The 23045-nt window shown below is 43.2% G+C and overlaps 1 protein-coding gene across 5 annotated transcripts in view; it reads right to left on the reverse strand.

Moving 5' to 3' along the window:
* LOC128686044 (UDP-glycosyltransferase UGT5) overlaps window positions 1-23045 on the reverse strand; it is a 255734-nt gene that overhangs the window by 209754 nt on the left and 22935 nt on the right. For 3 of the 5 annotated variants that reach the window (XM_070083430.1, XM_070083429.1, XM_070083431.1), the window contains 2 exons: window positions 20841-20999; window positions 8793-9065 (listed from right to left, as the gene is read on the reverse strand). In XM_070083430.1, coding sequence (XP_069939531.1) covers window positions 8793-9065; window positions 20841-20999 — 432 coding nt within the window. The remainder of the gene's footprint in view (window positions 1-8792; window positions 9066-20840; window positions 21000-23045) is intronic. The other 2 variants (XM_070083432.1, XM_070083433.1) reach the window with 2 other exon arrangements.

Genomic DNA, 23045 nt, shown 5'->3' on the forward strand with positions numbered 1-23045 from the left:
TTTATATATATATATATGTATATATATATATACATGGTAGGGTGTGCAAAAGAAGAAAATTAAAGGTGAATACAGGAAAGAGTAAGGTTATGAGGATAACAAAAAGATTAGGTGATGAAAGATTGAATATCAGATTGGAGGGAGAGAGTATGGAGGAGGTGAACGTATTCAGATATTTGGGAGTGGACGTGTCAGCGGATGGGTCTATGAAAGATGAGGTGAATCATAGAATTGATGAGGGAAAAAGAGTGAGTGGTGCACTTAGGAGTCTGTGGAGACAAAGAACTTTGTCCTTGGAGGCAAAGAGGGGAATGTATGAGAGTATAGTTTTACCAACGCTCTTATATGGGTGTGAAGCGTGGGTGATGAATGTTGCAGCGAGGAGAAGGCTGGAGGCAGTGGAGATGTCATGTCTGAGGGCAATGTGTGGTGTGAATATAATGCAGAGAATTCGTAGTTTGGAAGTTAGGAGGAGGTGCGGGATTACCAAAACTGTTGTCCAGAGGGCTGAGGAAGGGTTGTTGAGGTGGTTCGGACATGTAGAGAGAATGGAGCGAAACAGAATGACTTCAAGAGTGTATCAGTCTGTAGTGGAAGGAAGGCGGGGTAGGGGTCGGCCTAGGAAGGGTTGGAGGGAGGGGGTAAAGGAGGTTTTGTGTGCGAGGGGCTTGGACTTCCAGCAGGCATGCGTGAGCGTGTTTGATAGGAGTGAATGGAGACAAATGGTTTTTAATACTTGACGTGCTGTTGGAGTGTGAGCAAAGTAACATTTATGAAGGGATTCAGGGAAACCGGCAGGCCGGACTTGAGTCCTGGAGATGGGAAGTACAGTGCCTGCACTCTGAAGGAGGGGTGTTAATGTTGCAGTTTAAAAACTGTAGTGTAAAGCACCCTTCTGGCAAGACAGTGATGGAGTGAATGATGGTGAAAGTTTTTCTTTTTCGGGCCACCCTGCCTTGGTGGGAATCGGCCGGTGTGATAATAAAAAAATATATATATACATATATATTTATATATATATATATATATATATATATATATATATATATATATATATATATATATATATATATATGAAACCACGAAACAAGTGATATTAATTCATTTACCAAACTGCGGCAGGTCAGGACTCGACGCTACGAACGTTATACCGCCTCTTGAAACAACACAACATACGTGTCACCTTGACCAGAGCTACACGTAGCTCTGCTGCATTCGTGATGTTTGTAGGAACGGTGGGTGAGTGGTCAAGGTGACGAGTATGTTGTATTGTCTCTTGAGGTGGTACATCATTCGTAGGGTAGAGTCTTGGCCTGCTGCAGTTTGGTAAATGAAATACAATCACTTGTTTCCTGATTTCATTCCTATATAGACTGCTTGTTCAGGCGGGTATTCAAACGGCCGATGCTGAAATTAACCCTTGACATACCACTGCCACGAGTGTCCTCAGACTGCATGTGTGATCTTTGTAGGATCGGTGGCTTAGCGATACAGGTGACGCATATGCTGTGTTGTCTCTTGAGGTGGTGCAATATTCGTAGGGTCGAGTCCTGGCCTGCTGCAGTTTGGTAAATATATATATATATATATATATATATATATATATATATATATATATATATATATATATATATATATATATATATATTAGCAAAAAAATAGAAGAGGGTAATACTATTGGAGCTTTGAGACTTATAACCAGTGAGGATACCATCGCTCCCAAGGACGTCAGCACGGCGCAAGCTCTGAAGGACAAACATCCACCCAGGGCTCCCAGTACCAACATTGACCTTCCTGACATTGCAGCAGGCGAAGAACATCTAACCTTACAGGATGCTGATGTGTATAAAGCTGCTATGTCATTTCCACAGGGTTCAGCAGGAAGTTTCACCGGTTTAAGGCCTCAACACTTAAAACAAATACTCAATCCAGCACTTGGTGAGGTTTCAGAGAGGCTGCTGTCTGAACTCACCAAATTTTCCAACCTGTGCCTGGCTGGCGGTGTCCCAGAGGCCATCAGACCCTTTTTCTTTGGTGCCTCATTGTGTGCCCTCCGGAAAAAGGATGGCGGAATCAGGCCCATTGCAGTGGGTAACACCCTTCGGCGCCTAGTCGCCAAGGCTGCAGTAAGAAGGGTGAGTCAAGAGGCTGCTGCAATGCTGAAACCAACTCAGCTCGGTTTCGGCGTTCAACAGGGCTGTGAAGCAGCTGCCCACGCAGCACGAGTATATATCAAAAACATGTCCTATGAAAAAGCCTTGGTCAAATTGGACTTTGCCAATGCTTTCAACTCAGTCAGAAGGGATGCTGCTCTCCAAGCAGTTTATAGAAACTTCCCTTCCCTTTATCCCTTCATAGAATCGTGTTATAGTGTGACTTCCAAACTATTGTTTGGGGACCATGAAATTGACTCGTGTGAGGGCGTGCAACAGGGGGACCCTCTCGCCCCCTTTCTATTTTGTTTGGTCATCAAGGAAGTCACGGAGGCACTCTCCAGCGAGCTCAATATCTGGTTCCTGGACGACGGTACCCTAGCTGGCACAACAGAATCTCTCCTGGAGGACATCAGTAAAATTAAAGACATGGGAGAAAGCCTGGGACTTTCTTTAAACCCCACTAAATGTGAAATAGTTTCTACCAATCAACAGTTGATCCAGAATATTAGTACCATTTTACCAGGAGCACGAGCCATTGATCCGGCCAATAGCACTCTCCTCGGTGCTCCTCTTGGGTCCAATGCCATCGATCTGATCCTAGGAAAAAAAGTCTCAGACCTCCGGACGATGGAAAGCAGGATGAAAGACATTGACACACACGATGCCTTCTACCTACTCACCAGGTGCCTGTCAACCCCAAAACTTACCTATTTTCTGAGATGCTCCCCAGCCTTCAGCAGTCCAAAACTCAAGGAATATGACTCTCTCCTGAAGGCCATGCTAGAGAGTGTATTGAATCTTTCCCTTGACGATGGACAGTGGTTGCAAGCCTCACTTCCGGTCAGGCTTGGAGGGCTAGGAGTACGCAGATCCTCCCAGATTGCTCTACCAGCTTTCCTATCCTCTTCCATTGCATCAAAGGAGTTGATAAGACAAATTCTTCCTGACACCCTCAGTGACTCAGCAGGAATAGAAGACCCTAGCTATGTCAGTGCCATCACCGAATGGGAGACTCTTGCTGCTCCAGCACCAAACCCTAGTGCAGCACTGGCTCACAAACAGTCAAGCTGGGATAGCCCAATTGCTGAAAAGGTGCTTGCCAACATGCTCAGGGCTGCAACATCAGATAGGGAGATTGCCCGTCTCCAGGCTGTGAGTGCACCTCACTCCGGGGACTTCCTCCAAACAGTTCCCATATCGGCAATGGGAACGCGACTCGACCCTAAGACCCTCCGTATTGCAGTGGCTCTGCGCCTTGCTGCCCCAATTCACACAGAATATATGTGTATTTGCGGCGAAGTGCAAGCAGACCAATACGGTCTACATGGTCTCAACTGTTCCAAAACCAAGGGCTGGCATGCAAGACACAATGAGGTCAACGACATCATTAAGAGAACCCTTGCTACAGCTGGATGCCCTGCCGAGAGGGAGCCACGATCACTTGCAGCAAACAACACCCACAACCCAGCAAACCGCCCCGACGGGATCACCATCTATCCTTGGAAGAATGGCAAGCTCTTAGCATGGGACTATACCTGTGTGTCCACACTGGCTGGCACCTATATCCATCACAGTGTGGGGCGACAGGGAGGAGCTGCTGACCACAGGGAGGAGTACAAGATCAGCAAGTACAGGGACATTAGCCAACAGTATCAATTTGTCCCAGTGGGATCAGAGACCTTGGGATCATGGGGAAAAAATGCCACACGTTTCCTTAAAGAATTGGGTTCCAGACTCATCGACACCACCAGGGACCCAAGGGCAGCCACTTTCATGTTCCAGCGCCTCAGCGTCGCCATCCAGAGGGGAAATGCTTGCTGCATACTTGGTTCACGTCCAGCCTCGGAGGAGCTGGAGGAAATTCATCATCTTTGATACATTGTGCCATTGTATTCATGTTTATGTTTTTTTCTGTAAATGTATTTTGTTTATTAATAAATGTTCACATAGAATATAAATATAGGGGGTGGTAGGAGAAGAAAATATTCAAACAGCTCCAGGGAGAACCTTGAGTTTTCCCTGAGGTACGTTTATTGTCTTCTCTGAGGATGAGGGTCCCCATTCCAGCTATAGAGGTGGTACTTCCCTATATTTTTTTTTTTAAAAATATATATATATATATACATATATATACATATATATACATATATATATATACATATATATACATATATATATATATATATATATTTTATTATCACACTGGCCGATTCCCACCAGGGCAGGGTGGTCCGAAAAAGAAAAACTTTCACCATCATTCACTCCATCACTGTCTTGCCAGAAGGGTGCTTTACACTACAGTTTTTAAACTGCAACATTAACACCCCTCCTTGTTTCTGTGACCCCTTGTTTCTGTGGCCCATCTCTGGAACATCCTGTCTTTGTCCACCTTGTCAATTCCTCGCAGTATTTTAAATGTCGTTATCATGTCTCCCCTGACCATTCTGTCCTCCAGTGTCGTCAGGCCGATTTCTCTTAACCTATCTTCGTAGGATAATCCCTTTAGCTATGGGACTAGTCTTGTTGCAAACCTTTGCACTTTCTCTAATTTCTAGACGTACTTGAAAAGGTGTGCATTCGAAATTGGTGCTGCATACTCCAGTATGGACCAGACATATATGATATACAGAGTCTCGAACGATTCCTTACAGAGGTATCGGAATGCTATTCTTAGGTTTGCCAGACGCTCGTATGCTGCAGCAGTTATCTGTAATAAAGTTGGTAGAATTACCGACAATATGTAAAGTAAAAGGACACAAGTGCAACTAATGTGACATTTATTGTGGCAACGTTTCGCTCTCCAGGAGCTTTATCAAGGCTTGATAAAGCTCCTGGAGAGCGAAACGTTGCCACAATAAATGTCACATTAGTTGCACTTGTGTCCTTTTACTTTACAGCAGTTATCTGGTTGATGTGCACCTCAGGAGATGTGCTCGGTATTATACTCGCCCCAAGATATTTTTCCTTGAGTGAAGCTTGCAGTCTTCGGCCACCTAGACTATGCTCTGTCTGCGGTCTTTTTTGCCCTTCCCCGATCATCAATACTTTGCATTTGGCGGGGTTAAATTCAAGAAGCCAGTTGCTGGACTAGGCTTGTAGCCTATCCATGTCTCTTTGTAGTCCTTCCTGATCCTCGACCGATTTAATTCTCCTCATTAACTTATCATCTGCAAACAGGGGCACTTCTGAGCCTATCCCTTCCGTTATGTCATTCACATATACCAAAAACAGCACAGGTCCTAGAACTGACCCCTCTGGAGCCCCGCTCATCACAGGCGCCCACTCTGACACCTCGTCACGTACCATGACTCGTTGTTGCCTCCTTGTCAGATATTCTCTGATCCACTGCAGTGCCTTTCCTGTTAAGCATGAATAATCCTCTAGCTTTTGCATTAACCTTTTGTGAGCAACTGTGTCGAAGGCCTTGTCTTAAAACTCTGAAACTGTGCTGGTCGTCGTTTTTACACTTATGTCTTTCTAGGTGCTCCACCACTCTCCTCCTGATGATCTCCATGACTTTGCATACCCGTCAGTGACACAGGTCTGTAGTTTAATGCCTCGTGTCTGTCTCCTTTCTTAAAAGCTGGGACAACATTTGCCATCTTCTATACCTCAGGTAGTTGCCCAGTTTCAATGGATGTGTTGAAGATTTTTGTTACTGGCACAAACAGCATCTCTGCTCCATCTCTAAGGACCCACAGAGAGATGTTGTCTGGTCCCACCGCCTTTGAGGTATCAAGTTCACATAGCAGCTTCTTCACCTCCTCCTTGGTTGTGTGTATGTCTTCCTGTCTCCACTGTAAATACTTCTTTAAATCTCATGTTGAACTCCTCACATACCTCTTGGTCGTTTCTTTTGAACTCCCCACCTTTCTTCCTCAGTGTGATTACCTGGTCCTTGTCTGTTTTCCTCCTGTGGCTATACAACAGCTTCGGGTCAGACTTAACTTTCGATGCTATGCCATTTTCGTATTGTCGCTGAGCCTACCTTGTTATCTGTGCATATTCGTTTCTGGCTCTTCGGCTAATCTCTTTATTTTCCTGGGTCCTTTGTCTTCTGTACTTTTCCATTCTCGTGCACTTAGTTTTTGCCTCCCTACGCTTTTGGGTGAACCAAAGACTCGTTCTGGTCTTCCCATTTTTTCTGTTTCCTTTGGGAATGGACCTCTCCTCTGCCTCCTTGCATTTTGTTCTCACATAGTCCATCATTTCATTTACTGGTTTTCCTGCCAATTCTCTCTCTCACTGAACGTCTTGCAGGAAGTTCCTTATGCCTTTGTAGTCCCCCTTTTATAGCTTGGTTTTCCCGTCCTATTCCTGGTACCCCTCTCCACTTGTAACTCACCTATGTTATCAAAACACTGAACCACATAATCACTAGCTCCAAGCGGCCTTTCGTACATGATATCATTGAGGTCCGAACTACTGAAGGTGAATACTAGGTCCAGTCATGTTGGATCATCCTCACCTCTCTCTCTGGTAGTGTCTCTAACATGTTGATGCATGAGATTTTCCAGTACCACATCCATTATCTTGGCTTTTCATGTTTCGGAACCCCCATGGTGCTCCAGGTTTTCCCAGTCAATCTCCTTTGATTCAAATCGCCTATGACTAGTAACTTTGCTCTTCCCATGTAAGCTCTTCTTACCACCTCGGCTAGTGTGTCTATCATTGCTCTGTTGCTCTCGTTGTATTCTTTTCTTGGCCTACTGCAGTTCTGTGGCGGGTTGTACATTACTGCAATTACCATCTTATGGGCCTCAGACTGGATTGTTCCTACAATGTAGTCCCTTTCGCCCATTCCATTCATTCCTTCCTTTCCTCAAATCCCCCACCGGTTTTTAATGAGCATAGCAACTCCTCCTCCCCTTCTGCTCTCTCTATCTTTCCTGAGGATTTGATATCCGGGTGGAAAGATTGCATCTGTTATAATCCTGGTGAGTTTCACTTCTGTGGATGCTATTATGTCTGGAGATGTCTCCTTGATTCTTTCATGCCACTCCTCACATTTATTTGTTATTCCATCTATATTACTATACCAAACCTTCAACTTCTTTTCTAAAACTGTGGTCTGGGACGGTACGTTGGGGTTGGGGAAGTGGGAGACCTGATGAGGAACTATGGGCGGTTACTATGAAGGTGGAGTTTTTAATGAGGTGGGTGGGGGCGATGGGTACAGCATGTGTGTATTGGGTTAGAATGTTTGGTTGCATTGCAGTTGACCTGGTTGGTGGCGTCTGTAGGTGGTTGTGAGGGAGGTTGTATTTGATTTTCCTCCTGAGTCTGGGTTCTCCTGTCCATCTCCATCTTCACCTCTCCTTCCTCCTTTCGTTTTCGTACTCTTTCAGTTTCTGCCTTTTTTTTCTCGTGTTCTGCCGCGGTTGAGATACACCCTCTGGTATGCCGACATGTCCCTTAGTCTTGGTTTCTCCTGCAGGATCCTGTTTCGAGCAGATTCTGCCTTGAAAATCACTTTGACTGGCCGGGTTCGTCCTCTTGCAAATCCCTCTATTCTCAGAAAATTTGCCAACTGCTTTCACGATGCTTTCAATCGCTTTTATCTCCCCTTGTCTTCTTGCTTGGTAAGTTTCCCCTTCAACTTCCTGGAGCCCATAAACAAAGACTGATCTCTCCCTTTCATTCTCCCACTGTATATCCCTATGTATCCTCTGATTCGATTTATTTGCCTCAATTACAGCTTTCCTTTCTTCAATCTCTTCACTGTCTGTTGTCCATGGGCCCAGTGGTCTGTCATTTTCCATTCTCAGCTTTCCCTGGGCACTGCTGTGGTCTGTTAGGGCCTCTACATCCAGCTTTCCTCTTTCATTTTCTACAGTCCCTTCGACTGCTCCTGATATGTTCCTCTTTTTTACTCGGGCTGCACGATGCTCTGATAGGACCTCTGCATACAGTTTCACTTCTTTGTTCGTGAGTGTGAATGTGTGTGTGTGTGTGTGTGTGTGTGTGTGTGTGTGTGTGTGTGTGTGTGTGTGTGTGTGTGTGTGTGTGTGTGTGTGTGTGTGTGTGTGTGTGTGTGTACTCACCTAGTTGTACTCACCTAGTTGAGGTTGCGGGGGTCGAGTCCGAGCTCCTGGCCCCGCCTCTTCACTGATCGCTACTAGGTCACTCTCCCTGAGCCGTGAGCTTTATCATACCTCTGCTTAAAGCTATGTATGGATCCTGCCTCCACTACATCGCTTCCCAAACTATTCCACTTACTGACTACTGTCTGTGTGTGGGTGTGTGTGTGTGTGTGTGTGTGTGTGTGTGTGTGTGTGTGTGTGTGTGTGGTGTTTGAGAGAGAGAGTGGTGTGTGTGTGTTGTGAGTGCAGAAGCCAACCGGTGAGAGAGTAATCCCTTTTTTCTTAAGTGAACTTTCTAGTTCCTGAAGTCATTCTTTGAAAAATTCTCATGGTTTTGAGGGTTAGATTCAATATATTATAAAAAACTATATAACAATGATTATTTTAAAGTTAAAGAAAACACAAAATAAATAGTGTCCTGAAAATATAAATTACACTACGGTATATATGATGCATAAAATTAGAATATTGCGAACAGTTTCAAATAGATGTCAAAGGTAAAAAATAGGATTTCTGAATTCTGCAAAAAAACCACGAACGATAAGATATTTACCTGTAACTTGTTGATTAAGGAATAAAAACATTCAGACAAGACAATGCCCAACATCACTAAGTCAAACTTCTCCTCTTGAACTTCTTGTAATTCTTGGGAACGAAGAATTTTGCCACAATATTCAGGTGACATGGAAAACATCTTCATGAATGAGCTGAACTGATTCCTTACAAAGGTGCTAGAAAATTCTGAAAAAATGTTTGTATCCGCAACAAATACTTCCTTGATTCTTCTTCTTGAATTTGATGCCTGATGTCCTGCTACGAACGTCACCTGTGATAAGCATTGTACCTAATATATATGAATATATATATATATATATATATATATATATATATATATATATATATATATATATATATATAATGTGGCACAGAAGATTTAAGAGATACATTGTTGATATAAAGGTGGCATATACGGTACATGTTGTTACGTGTGTATCACCGATTATAAGGCGAAAATCTCATCCAGCTCCTCAGAGCTGGGGCGTGTGCCCAAAATGCAGCATGCATTACCCCTTTGAACAGCCGCGCTGAGCCGCTGGAACAGAAAACTAGCTGCCCTGGGATCCCTAGTTACCCTGATGAGTCTTTTTCCCAGCTCCTTAAGGAAATTAGATGCACTCTTTCCCCATGAGCCAAGGGTCTCTGAGCCTATGGGAACAAACATATAATGATGGGCAAGTTCTCCATATTTTCTAGACTTTTGGGACTCCCTAAAGCTGGCAGCTGCCCCTCCTTCCTCCCTGGTGTATTGGAGATAGGTATCAGCCAAGGTAGATGCACATGTATAGTCCCACACCACCTGCTTCCCATCTGTCCAAGCTTGAAGGGTGATACCATCTGGACGCTTCTGGCTGCCATCAGATCTGCATAGTTGGGGTGGCTCCCTTACTGCTGGGCATCCAGCTGTTGTGAGGCTCCTCCTGATAATGTTATTAACCTCCTCATGTCTTGCAATCTTTCCCTCGGATTTACGGCACACAAGACCATGGTACCCGAATCGGTCTGCTGCTTCACTGCCACAAATACACCTGTGTTCGGCGAGAATAGGGGCGGCAAGTCGAAGGGCAACACCGATGCGGATGGTCTGTGGGTCGAGGCGTGTGCCAAGGCTGGAGTTGGGAACAGCCAACAGAAAGTCCCCAGCATGAGGGGCTCTCACTGCCAGCAGGCGGGCTCTATCCTTCCCTGACACACTCTGAAGCATCGTTGAGGCTATATTTTCCACTATTGGACCATCCCAGTGCGATTGTTTGTAGTTGTTGGGGGAAGCAGGTCTGGTTTCTGAGCCCGTTAGATTATCCCAGATCATTGCTCCGTCAATGAATTTTTGGTCCTGGGCTCCAATCTTGTCCCTAAGATGTTCAGGGAGAATCGCTGCTACAAGCTCTCTGGATGCAATACACGAGGACAGAAAAGCAGGTAACGCAATCTGTGATGACTTGCGGACACCAATGCCTCCTAGTCTGACTGGAAGTGTAGCTTGGTTCCACTGCCCGTCTTCTAGAGTAAGGTTAAGTACTTTCGTAAAAATCTGCCTCAGAATACTGTCATATTCGTGCAGTATAGGGTTATCATATGAAGGTGCATATCTTAGGAAATATGTCAACCTGGGCAGACTCAAGCACTTTGTGAGAAGGTACAAGGCATCGTGGGTGTCCAGATTGCCTATTCGTTGTTCCATTCTCCTTAACTCTTCCAATTTCTTCCTGAGAATTGTGTCAATGGCATTGCTTCCCAGAGGTGCTCCTAGCAAGACACTATTTGTGGGGGCAATGACTGCTGCTCCTGGTAGTTTTGATCTCACTGCATTTATCACTTGTTGACTGACTGAGATGATTTCACATTTGGATGGATTCAGGATGAGACCCATTTCCTGTCCCCGTGTCATTACCTGTGTAAGGTTATGTAGGAGGGACTCCTTTGTACCTGCTAGTTTGCCATCATCTAGGAACCAGATGTTTAGCTCGCTGGTCAGTCTGACTGTGATTTCCCTAACTGCAATACAGAAGAGAAATGGTGCAAGAGGATCTCCTTGTTGGACACCCTCCGATGATGTGATTTCATGCTCTCCAAAGAGAAGCATTGATTCCTTGCTATACCCAGCTGAAACAAAAGGGAAGAGACCAGGGAAATGTTCTTGTACTGCTGCTAATACCACGTCTCTTTTCAGGAGATTGAACGCATTCTTGAAATCTAATTTTACCACTGCATTGTCCTCAGGCAGGTTGTTGATATATGCCCTTGTTGCATGAACCGCTGCTTCACTTCCTTGAGAGACCCCAAAGCCAAGCTGGTTTGGTTGAAGCATCATGGCTGCCTGTGCACGAATACTTCGGACAGCAGCTTTGGATACGAGGCGGCGTAACGTGTTGCCTACTGCAATTGGCCGAATTCCTCCATCCTTCTTTTTAAGTGCACAAAGTGTTGCACCAAAAAAGAAAGGTCTAATTTCATCAGGAATCAGACCGGCCAAGGAATTGTTGACGAACCTTGTGATCTCTGAAAGCAGTGTCTCTGCAATTTCCCCAGTAACTGGATTAACCATTTCCTTTAAATGCTGTGGCCTTATTCCAGTGTAACCCCCAGCAGAGCCAGATGGGAACGACATTATTGCTTTGTAAATGTCTGAGTCTTCCACAATCAATGGTTCCATAGTGGGGACAGAGGTGTTGGAACTGTTGGTGCCACTGGTTTCCCTGGCAGGGTGCTTTCCTCTAAGTGCTTCAGCCGTGTCAGCATCCCTGGGAGCAACTGTATCTTCACTGGTAATAATTCTGATTGCCCCCACTGTGTTGCCCTCTTCAATTTTCTTGCTCACCTGGACTCTGACTTTTTCACTGTCAGTAGAGTGAGTGGGGGTTCTGCCTCTCCCTTTTTTGTGTTGACGGGGAAGGTGAATGAGGTTATCAACTCTAGGAAAATCTCTTAAGGATTTAATTATCATTGAGGCTAGCCTCTTTCCCCTTCTTTCCGGCACAGCTAAGCATACATTGCCAAAAAGTAGCAAGTTGTGCCATGCCTTGATGGTTGGTGGAGCATTTAAGATAGTGGAACCATCGTTTACTTTTTTCAGGAGGTCTGTAAGTTTCCCAGCTGCGTGTGGACGGGCTGCTTTGGGAATATGTGTGAGTGTCCTCGTACCTGTTGCTTTGATTGCTTCCAAGAGATTGTCTGATGAGATGAAATCTGTTGGAGTGGGTTCAGGTGCCTGAGGTGGCTCTGGATCATCACTTTCCACAGGAGGACATCCTGAACCAGGGCAACTACCGTGTTTGCGGAGGAAACCATTAGAGTTGAGACAACGAAGTTGTAAGCATGACCGACACTTGCCTCTCCTAGTATTGCCAGCCGTGCCATTTCCCTGGCTGCTTGCTTCCTCCTGGTTGGCATCCATCTGCTAGACTAGACAATAGGAGTGGAATATGACATGCTGGGTGGGTATGGTGCGTGGAAGGTAGTGAACTTGACCGTGGTGGCCTGGTGGAGTTTGAGGGGCCGGGAGGGGAAGGGGAAAACTTCCCTTGGGAATTAGGTGGGGGAGGCGCAGGTTGAGTGGGGTTATCCCGGGGAGTACAATACACATGGACTTGCACACTATATATTGTTCACACTGTCTTACAATATACATAATTTTATTTGTTTCCCATGTACACTATGAACAATGTGGGTATGGGCACTGCTGAACCAATGTGTTCACTCACCATCTAGTTACACATCCCACCTCTTCCACCCACCCCCGTGACGTGGGGGTGGATGCACTGACTGGTCACTCCCTCGTTAACATTAATTTCACATTGTTTTTCCATAACATAAGCCTTTAAAAAGTCCATGCATCGACACAATCATTTCCACGTTAACTGGAAGCATGGTGCATGGTGCTGGATATAGATGTTTTTATAAGAGCTTTTCGAGGTTTGTATGTACGATAATCTTGGCCGGTACTCATAAACAGTGTAGGCCTTGTACTCCCCCACACCTCCACTGGCCGTCTTCCTCACTACCACCACCACTCACCAACATTCACAAACTGCACAACATTTCCACAATTTACCTTGAAACGGTGCTTTGAAATGTCTTCTCGCTTCACTGGAATCTTCCCAGACTATTCACAATAAGTCCTGTTGAGTCTTAACCTGGTCAGCCTCGTTGATCCGGACTTATAATTGAAAATCCCGCAGCTAGCCCGCCACACCTCTTGCCAGCGCCAGCGCATGGCATATAGTCTTCTTCTTGCCGAATAAGGCAAGGAAAAATTTATGTGTTCAATAATTTTCAGTAGTTTCTCTTATATGTTTAAAGATGTATCTTTTTCATTTATTTTGATGAAATAATTAATAATTTTGACCCAAAATAACCTTAGAAAATTTAATTTTATAATAACAAGCGCAATTTAATTTAGCCTAATCCAGCTAAATATATTTTATATAAATTATCAATAATTTAATTTTAAACAGACACAATGAAATATACTTTTCTCGTTAGGTTCAGAATATATATATACTTCTACTTACACTTAGGTCACACTACACATGTACACGTTTATGTACATACACTCATCTGAGTTTTCTTAGATTTTTATCTTAATATTTCTTATTCTTATTGCTTCTCCTTGCATATCCATGGGGAAGTGGAATGAGAATCTTTCCTCCGTAAGCCATGCGTGTTGTAAAAGTCAACTAAAATGCCGGGAACAATGGGCTAGTAATCCCTTTTCCTGTAATAATTACGAAAAAGAATAATAAGAAGAAAATTGTCAAAGTGGGAAGTCTGAATGTGCGTGGATGTTGTGCGAATGATAAGAAAGAGATGATTGTGGATGTTATGAATGAGAAGAAGCTGGATGTCCTGGCTTTAAGTGAAACAAAGCTGAAGGGGGTGGGAGAGTTTCAGTGGAGAGGAATAAATGGGATTAGGTCAGGGGTTTCAAATAGAGTTAGAGCTAAAGAAGGAGTAGCAATAATGTTGAAGGATAAGATATGGCAGGAAAAGAGGGACTATAAATGAATTAATTCATGGATTATGTGGAGTAAAATAAAGGTTGGATGTGAAAAGTGGGTTATAGTAAGTGTATATGCACCTGGAGAAGAGAGAAGTATAGAGGAGAGAGAGAAATGTTCAGTGAGTGTGTGGGGAGTTTTGAACCAAGTGTGAGAGTACTTGTGGTTAGGAATTTCAATGCTAAAGTGGGTAAAAATGTTGTGGATGAAGTGGTTGGTAAATATGGGGTGCCAGGGGTAAATGAAAATGGGGAGCCTTTAATTGGTAATAATTAATACATATTTTATGAAAAAGAGGATAAACGAGTATACAAGGTATGATATAGCACGTAATGAAAGTAGTTTGTTAGATTATGCATGAGTGGATGAAAGGTTGATGGGTAGGCTTCAGGATGAACATGTTTATAGAGGGGCAACTGATATATCTGATCATTATTTAGTTGTAGCTACAGTTAGAATAAAAGGTAGATGGCAACAGCAAGTAAGAGGGAGGTGAAAGTGTATAAACTAAGAGAGGAAGAATTTCGGGTGAGATATAAGCAACTATTGGCAGAAAGGTGGGCTGGTGCAAGTATGAGTAGTGGTGGGGGGGGGGTTGAAGAGTGTTGGAATAGTTTCAAGAATGCAGTATTAGAATGTTGGGCAGATGCAAACTCTTGATAAGTATTTTCAAGTCTCTTAAAAAAAGCATTTTATGTGATTTTGTACATAATTATAGTATTGTAAACATGTTAATTAAAAGAGAGACGGAAAGGAAGGCAGGCAGACAGACAGACAGACAGAAAAGAAGAGAGAAAAAGAGATAGAGATAGAAGTAAATGAGTTTCCATGTGTGTATGTGTGTGTGTGTGTGTGTGTGTGTGTGTGTGTGTGTGTGTGTGTGTGTGTGTGTGTGTGTGTTTGTGTGTGTGTGTGTGTGTGTGTGTGTGTGTGTGTGTGTGTGTGTGTTTGTGTGTGTGTGTGTGTGTGTGTGTGTGTGTGTGTGTGTGTGTGTGTGCGTGTGGGTGTGTGTGTGTGTGTGTGTGTGCATGTGTGTGTGTGTGTGTGTGTGTGTGTGTGTGTGTGAGTACTCACCTAGTTGTACTCACGTAGTTGAGGTTGCGGGGGTCGAGTCCGAGCTCCTGGCCCCGCCTCTTCACTGATCGCTACTAGGTCACTCTCCCTGAGCCGTGAGCTTTATCATACCTCTGCTTAAAGCTATGTATGGATCCTGCCTCCACTACATCGCTTCCCAAACTATTCCGCTTACTGACTACTCTGTGGCTGAAGAAATACTTCCTAACATCCCTGTGATTCATCTGTGTCTTCAGCTTCCAACTGTGTCCCCTTGTTACTGTGTCCAATCTCTGGAACATCCTGTCTTTGTCCACCTTGTCAATTCCTCTCAGTATTTTGTATGTCGTTATCATGTCCCCTCTATCTCTCCTGTCCTCCAGTGTCGTCAGGTTGATTTCCCTTAACCTCTCCTCGTAGGACATACCTCTTAGCTCTGGGACTAGTCTTGTTGCAAACCTTTGCACTTTCTCTAGTTTCTTTACGTGCTTGGCTAGGTGTGGGTTCCAAACTGGTGCCGCATACTCCAATATGGGCCTAACGTATACGGTGTACAGGGTCCTGAACGATTCCTTATTAAGATGTCGGAATGCTGTTCTGAGGTTTGCTAGGCGCCCATATGCTGCAGCAGTTATTTGGTTGATGTGCGCTTCAGGAGATGTGCCCATTGTTATACTTTAGCCCCTTAGACTGTATTCCGTCTTCGGTCTTACTTGCCCTCCCCAGACTTCATGACTTTGCACTTGGTGGGGTTGAATTCCAGGAGATAGATGTTGGACCAGGCCTGCAGCCTGTCCAGATCCCTTTGTAGTTCTGCCTGGTTCTCGTCCGACTGAATTCTTCTCATCAACCTCACATCGTCTGCAAACAGGGACACAAATACCAGGAGCAGCACCGGTCTTAGAGCTGATCCCTGTGGAGCCCCGCTCGTTACAGGCGCCCACTCTGACACCTCGCCGCGTACCATGACTTGCTGCTGTCTTCCTGACAGGTATTTCCTGATCCATTGCAGTGCCTTCCCTGTTATCCCTGCCTAGCCCTCCAGCTTTTGCACCAATCTCTTGCATAGAACTGTCAAACGCCTTCTTACAGTCCAAGAAAATGCAATCTACCCACCCCTTTCTCTCTTGTCTTACTGCTGTCACCCTGTCATAGAACTCTAGTAGGTTTGTGACACAGGATTTCCTGTCTCTGAAACCGTGCTGGCTGCCGTTGATAAGCTCATTCCTTTCTAGGTGCTCCACCACTCTTCTTCTGATAATCTTCTCCTTGACTTTGCGTACTATACATATCACTGACACTGGTCTGTAGTTTAATGATTCGTGTCTGTCTCCATTTTTGAAAATTGGGACTACATTTGCTGTCTTCCATACCTCAGGTAGTCTCCCTATTTTGATAGATATCCCATGGAGAGATATTATCCGGCCCCATCGCCTTTGAGGTATCTAGCTCGCTTAGCAGCCTCTTCACTTCATCCTTGGTTGTATGTATTGTGTCCAACACTCGATGGCGTGCCCCACCTCTCCGTCTTTCTGAAGTCTCTTCTGTCTCCTCTGTGAACACTTCTTTGAATCTCTTGTTGAGCTCCTCACATACTTCGCGGTTGTTTATTGTGATATCCCCTCCTACCTTTCTCAGCCTAATTACCTGATCCTTGACTGTTGTTTTCCTCCTGATGTGGCTGAACAACAGCTTCGGGTCAGATATGGCTTTCGCTGCTATATCATTTTTGTATTGTTGTTGGGCCTCCCTTCTTGTCTGTGCACATTCATTTCTGGCTCTATGACTGCTCTCCTTATTCTCCTGGTTGCTTTGCCTTCTATCCTTCTCCCATTCTCTAACACACTTGGTTTTTGCCTCTCTACACCTTTAGAACATAAGAAAGGAAAAACACTGCAGCAGGCCCGTTGGCCCATACTAGGCAGGTCCTTTACAATCCATCCAAGTAACAAAATATTTGCCCAACCAATTTTCAATACCACCCTAGTTAAAAATGAGCTCCGTTAACCCTATCCAATCATATGCAAGTCCCACTCAAATCCAACCCCTCTCACTCATGCATTTATCCAACCTATATTCGAAACTACCCAAGGTTTTAGCCTCAATAACCCAACTAGGCAGACTGTTCCACTCATCAACTACCCTATTTCCAAACCAATACTTTCCTATATCCTTTCTAAATCTAAACTTGTCTAATTTGAATCCATTACTGCGGGTTCTCTCTTGGAGAGATATCCTCAAGACCTTATCTGTATCACCTTTATTGATACCCATCTTCCACTTATACACTTCGATCATGTCTCCCCTCATTCTTCGTCTAACAAGTGAATTCTTCACTTGCCTAACCCTAGGGCACGACCTACTTCCACATTGGACAAATGTGACACCACCTACGACTGCTGCCCCTCACCTGTGTAAGGTTTATAAGCTGCTTCTCCGCTCATATGCTGTGCATATGAGGTGCAGAGTAGTAGTAGTAGTAGTGAGAATGTAGCCACTGAAAGGTCATGTCCCTCTCAGATCCAATAATTCTCACTTGAAAAGGTTGTCGAATGTGTTTTCTGTACCAAGATGCCATGTGTTGCAGTGTCTGACAAGATGAACATCAAAATGGTATACAATACCGACAGGTTGGTAGGTAAGACACATAGGCAACAGTTAGGCAACTTTATTCAGATAGTTCCTGACTATGGAACTGAACTTCTCCAGGCTGAGGGACTGACAACCTCAAATTCTGCGACTTCAAGGGTGATGGACTGATAACATCGTCTTCACATCTTTACTGTTCCTGCCTACTTTCTGTATTCGACTGAAGAAGCCTACTGTGTAGGCGAAACGTTTCGGGATAAAGTTGCCTAACTGTTGCCTATGTGTCTTACCTACCAACCTGTCGGTATTGTATACCATTTTGATGTTCATACGCAAGAGTTGCACATGTGTCTAATTCAACAGGCACTGCTGTCTTGGTTTAACGTTACTGCTCACCATAACCCCCAAGTCCTTTTCACAGTCTGTATGGCTAAGTTCTACATTATTTAACTTATAAGTGCTAGGGTTATGGACACTCCCGAACTTCAGAACCTTGCATTTATCTATATTGAACTGCATCTGCCACTTTGCTGACCAGGTATTGAGTTTGTCTAAATCCTCCTGAAGTTCCCTGATATCTACGTTTGAATCAATTATCCTACCTATCTTTGTGTCATCGGCGAATTTGCTCATTTCACTAGTAATTCCCTCATCAAGATCATTGATATATATTATGAACAACATCGGGCCCAAGACTGATCCCTGTGGAACGCCACTTGTTACAGATCCCCACTCGGATTTAACCCCATTTATGGACACTCTCTGCTTCCTGTCTGTGAGCCATGACTCGATCCACGAGAGCACTTTTCCCTCAATGCCTTGAGCTGCCACTTTCTTTAACAGTCTTTGGTGCGGAACTCTATCAAAAGCCTTACTAAAATCTAAGTAAATAATATCAAATTCTTTATCGTGATCAACAACCTCAAAAGCTTCACTGAAGAAAGTTAATAAATTAGACAAGAACGGCCTCTCGTGATTCCATGCTGAGTATCATTAATCAAGCTATGCTTATCGAAATGGCTTCTTATAATCTCAGCTATAATTGACTCTAGTAATTTGCCTACAATTGAGTGAACCAAGGGCTTATCTTGCCTTTCTCGTTATTTCTCTTACCCTTGTGTACTAACCTCTTCCCAGCCTCCTTGCATAACGTTGTCACAAGATCGTAGGCATATTATCGAAGTTACTGTACTATGTTCCACAGTCAGCCCTCCTGGCCCTATATCACTCACTTATTTACCCCTATCTCACCTATGGTGTTTGTGCATGGGGCTCAACAACAATAAATCATCTCAGACCATTAATTACCCAACAAAAGGCTGCAGTTAGAATGATAACAAATTCCCACTCCAGGCAGCATACTCCACCAATATTCAAACTCTAAACTTACTCACCGTACAAAACATCCATACTTATTGTGCCTACTACATACATAAACTCGTATATAAGCCCTCTCCTCAAACTTTTCCTTACCAACCTCATGACCATAACACAAGACACAGATCACTCTTTGATGTTCCTCGTGTCCTTCTCACACTATGCAAAAACTCAATACACATAAAAGGCCTAAAAATCTGGAATTCATTACCTATGAATATAAAAGAAATACAGTCTATTTATTATTCAAGACTCTTCTTAAAAACCACTTACTTACCCACAACTAAATAAATACTGAATAACTGTATCTCATAAATGTATAACCTGTGACCCTATCAAACTGTTTTTTGTAATTACATTTCCTAATAGAATACTGCATTCTCTTGAATGTACAGTAACTCATCTAATGACCATATGGCCTGTTTCTGCACTACAAATCATTGATTTTACTCGATTTGATTCGATTATAATATACATTGTTATGCTACATATTTGTACAACTTCAATGCTTCTTATTTGAAATACTCATTTGTACTTCGTGTTGTAATTTGTTTACTGTAATTCTTACCACTAAATATATCATTGCTTAGTTAATCTTAATATAATTTCAAGCCTGCCCATAATGCTCTGCATACAAGGGGCTTTTGGCATGTACACCCAATCACTATATTTCTTTGTACAAGTATGTATCATGTCCAAATAAAAAATAAATAAATAAATAAATAAATAAATAAATAAATAAATAAATAAATAAATAGACATATTCAATCATCTCGTTTACTGACTTCCCTGCCAGTTCTCTGTCCTACTGATCCCCGTGCAGGAAATTCCTCTTGCCTGTGTAGTTCCTTCTGTTGTAGTTTGGCTTGATTCGTCCTGCCCCTCCTGCTTCTCTCTTCACTTGTAACTCTATTATGTATTCGAAGCTCAGAACCACATAATCACTGGCCCCGAGGGGTCTTTCATATGTGATGGCCTCAGTATCTCGAGTACCACCTCTATCACCTTAGCTTCCACATTTCTGGGCCCCCATGTAACTCTAGGTTCTCCCAGTCGATTTCCTTGTGACTGAAGTCACTCATGATCAGCAGCTTTGCCCTGCTCGCAAGAGCCCTTCTGGCCACTTATCTGTGCATACTCGTTTCTGGCTCTTCGACTAATCTCATTATTTTCTTGGAACCTTTGCCTTCTGTACCTTTTCCATTCTCTTGTAAACCTAGTTTTTCCTCCCTACACCTTCGGGTAAACCAAGGACTAGCTTTGGTCTTCCCATTATTTCTGTTGCCCTTGGGAACAAACCTTTCCTCTGCCTCCTTGCATTTTGTTGTTACGTATTCCATCATTTCGTTTACTGACTTTCCTACCAATTCTCTGTCCCACTTAACCTCCTGCAGGAGGTTCCTCATACCTGTGTAGTCCCCCCTTTTATAGTTTGGCTTTCGCTATTCAACTCCTGTTATCGTCCCCACTTGTAACTCTATTTTGTATTCAAAGCTCAGAATCACGTGATCACTAGCTCCAAGGGGCCTCTCATATGTGATGTCCTCAATGTCTGAATTGCTCAGGGTATTGTCCCTGACATGTTGATGCATGAGGTTTTCGAGTACCACATCCATCACCTTCGCTCTCCATGTTTCGATCTCCCTGTGGTTGAAATCACCCTTAACTAGTAACTTTGCTCTCCTCGAGTGAGCTCTTCTTGCCCCCTCAGCCAGTGTGTCCACCATCGCTCTGTTGTTCTCTTTGTATTCCTCTCTTGGCCTTTTGCAGTTCTGTGGTGGGTTATACATCGCTGCAATGATTACCTTATGTACCCCAGACTGAATTGTACCTACTATGTAATCCCTTTCTCCAATCTCGCCTATGACTTCCATTTTCTCAATTCCCCATCGGTTCTTTAATGAGCACTGCGATCCCTCCTCCCCCCCTGCTCCTTCTATCTTTCCTCAGGATCTGATATCCCGGTGGGAAGATGTGTGTGTGTGTGTGTGTGTGTGTGTGTGTGTGTAAACAGTTGATTAACCAACCGTATGATTCCTTTCCGCCAAGGCCTCGGCGATGCTCATGAAGAAGTTCTTGTGGCTTATGGTGCCAAAAGGTGCTAGGAAGAGAATGTTGGCGGAGTCCATCTCTTTCACGCTCACCAACACCAGCATCACTGCTAGCATCCAGCACCACCACCGCATCTGACAACACCAGGAGCGTTATTTCCTGTACATTAGCTTCTTCATTAATTGTTATTGTAGAGTCGTTGACAAAATATACTGGCATTATTAAAGAGGCACCAGAACATACATTTTTGGGAATCGCCATAAAACATCTACAATTGTCCTCTCAGCGGTATGACACAGTTTTTTGGTAACTATGACCCCAATAAATTACTGTGTCGATGAAGCTTTAAGATATTACACAGACAATTGTGATGCAGTATACTACTAGTATAACAAGGATATATGAAAACACAGCAAACAGAACTGGCAAGTGTGTGAGAGTAAGAAGTCCAGGAGTCGTCGCAGATTATGAGAAGATTGTAAAGTAATTCTTGATTAAAAGAAGCCAGGAAAGATTTTGGAGGGAATTTGGAAAGATGGATGGACACAGATATCGAGGGTGAAGGCTGAAGGAAACCAATACAAAGGTGATGAGAGAGAGAGAGAGAGAGAGAGAGAGAGAGAGAGAGAGAGAGAGAGAGAGAGAGAGAGAGAAAACGTAAGTGTGACAGTTGGATCAGCAGTGCCAAAGGGCAGACAATTTTTTCGTGCTGAAATAACTGAAATTAAATTATAGAAGATGGAAATATTAGATACAGTCGAAAACTCATGAAAAAATAAGATATGTAATAGAAACTCTATAAGTGAAGGATCATGAATAAGAGTTGATAAATACACAGACTAAATGAAGGATAATTTGTCCTCGATGTAATATGGGAAGAATAGAAAAAAAATTATTTTAAAGAACAGTTATGATTAAAATAAATATCTGCTGCAACGTAGACCAATTTATCAAATAAGTAAAATTAAATGAAAGTTTAAAGAGTCATGAGTTAAAAGGTTAATTATGTGTAGAAATTCCATTATGAAAATCACATCAGATAAACCAATAATTACAATAACAAGTTTCTGTACATAAAGAAATGCATCATAAGATTAATTTACCTCTGAGAAAAGTTGCATCAGAGATATCAAAGATGGAAATTAAAATGGACGCCTTGAAAGAATGTTCATTTCTTCCGGTGACTGGTACTTGATCTGAGGAATTGGTAATCTTTTCCTCTTCCTTGGATCAAATCTAATCATAACCAACTTTCCCTCTTTGGGGTGTTCTTCTATTTGATTTCGATTTTTTTTGGCTCTTTGCGTCAGTTGTGTTGTATCATTCTTTCCAATGGTAGTGCAACAGTGTTTGTTTATCAGAAGGATATTGGATCAAAAGAATACGAACGTAGGAATATAAGAATATGCAATGTCTGTGGAAAGATTAATGGTATATTCAAGGCAAGATCAGCTCAACCAACTTCACCCACTAATGTACCTGTTCAACCTATTTTGAAAGCAACCCAAAGGTTTCATTTCAGTGGAGATTTGTTCCATCGACAACTCTGTTGCAAAATCCTTGTTTTCCTATTTTATTACCATTCTTAAACTTGTCAAGATTTAGTCAACTTCTACGAGTTCAGCCTTTCTAATTTATTTTTAGTACAATATTTTTTTAGTACAATATTTTTTAATACTTGACGTGCTGTTGGAGTGTGAGCAAAGTAACATTTATGAAGGGGTTCAGGGAAACCGGCAGGCCGGACTTGAGTCCTGGAGATGGGAAGTACAGTGCCTGCACTCTGAAGGAGGGGTGTTAATGTTGCAGTTTAAAAACTGTAGTGTAAAGCACCCTTCTGGCAAGACAGTGATGGAGCGAATGATGGTGAAAGTTTTTCTTGAACATTAAAATGGTATAAAATACCGACAGGTTGTTAGGTAAGACACATATGCAACAGTTAGGTATCTTTATTATGAAACGTTTCGCCTACACAGTAGGCTTCATGGAACAATGCTCTTCTCCAGACTGAGGGACTGACCACCTCAAAACTTTAAGGGTGATGGACTGATTACATCGTCTTCAAGTATCTTCTGCTTCTATCAACTTTTCTGTACTTGACTGAAGAAGCCTACTGTGTAGGCGAAACGTTTCATAATAAAGATACCTAACTGTTGCATATGTGTCTTACCTAACGAAAG

The sequence above is a fragment of the Cherax quadricarinatus genome, chromosome 9, assembly GCF_038502225.1.
Source record: "Cherax quadricarinatus isolate ZL_2023a chromosome 9, ASM3850222v1, whole genome shotgun sequence".
Taxonomy (NCBI): Eukaryota; Metazoa; Arthropoda; class Malacostraca; order Decapoda; family Parastacidae; genus Cherax; species Cherax quadricarinatus.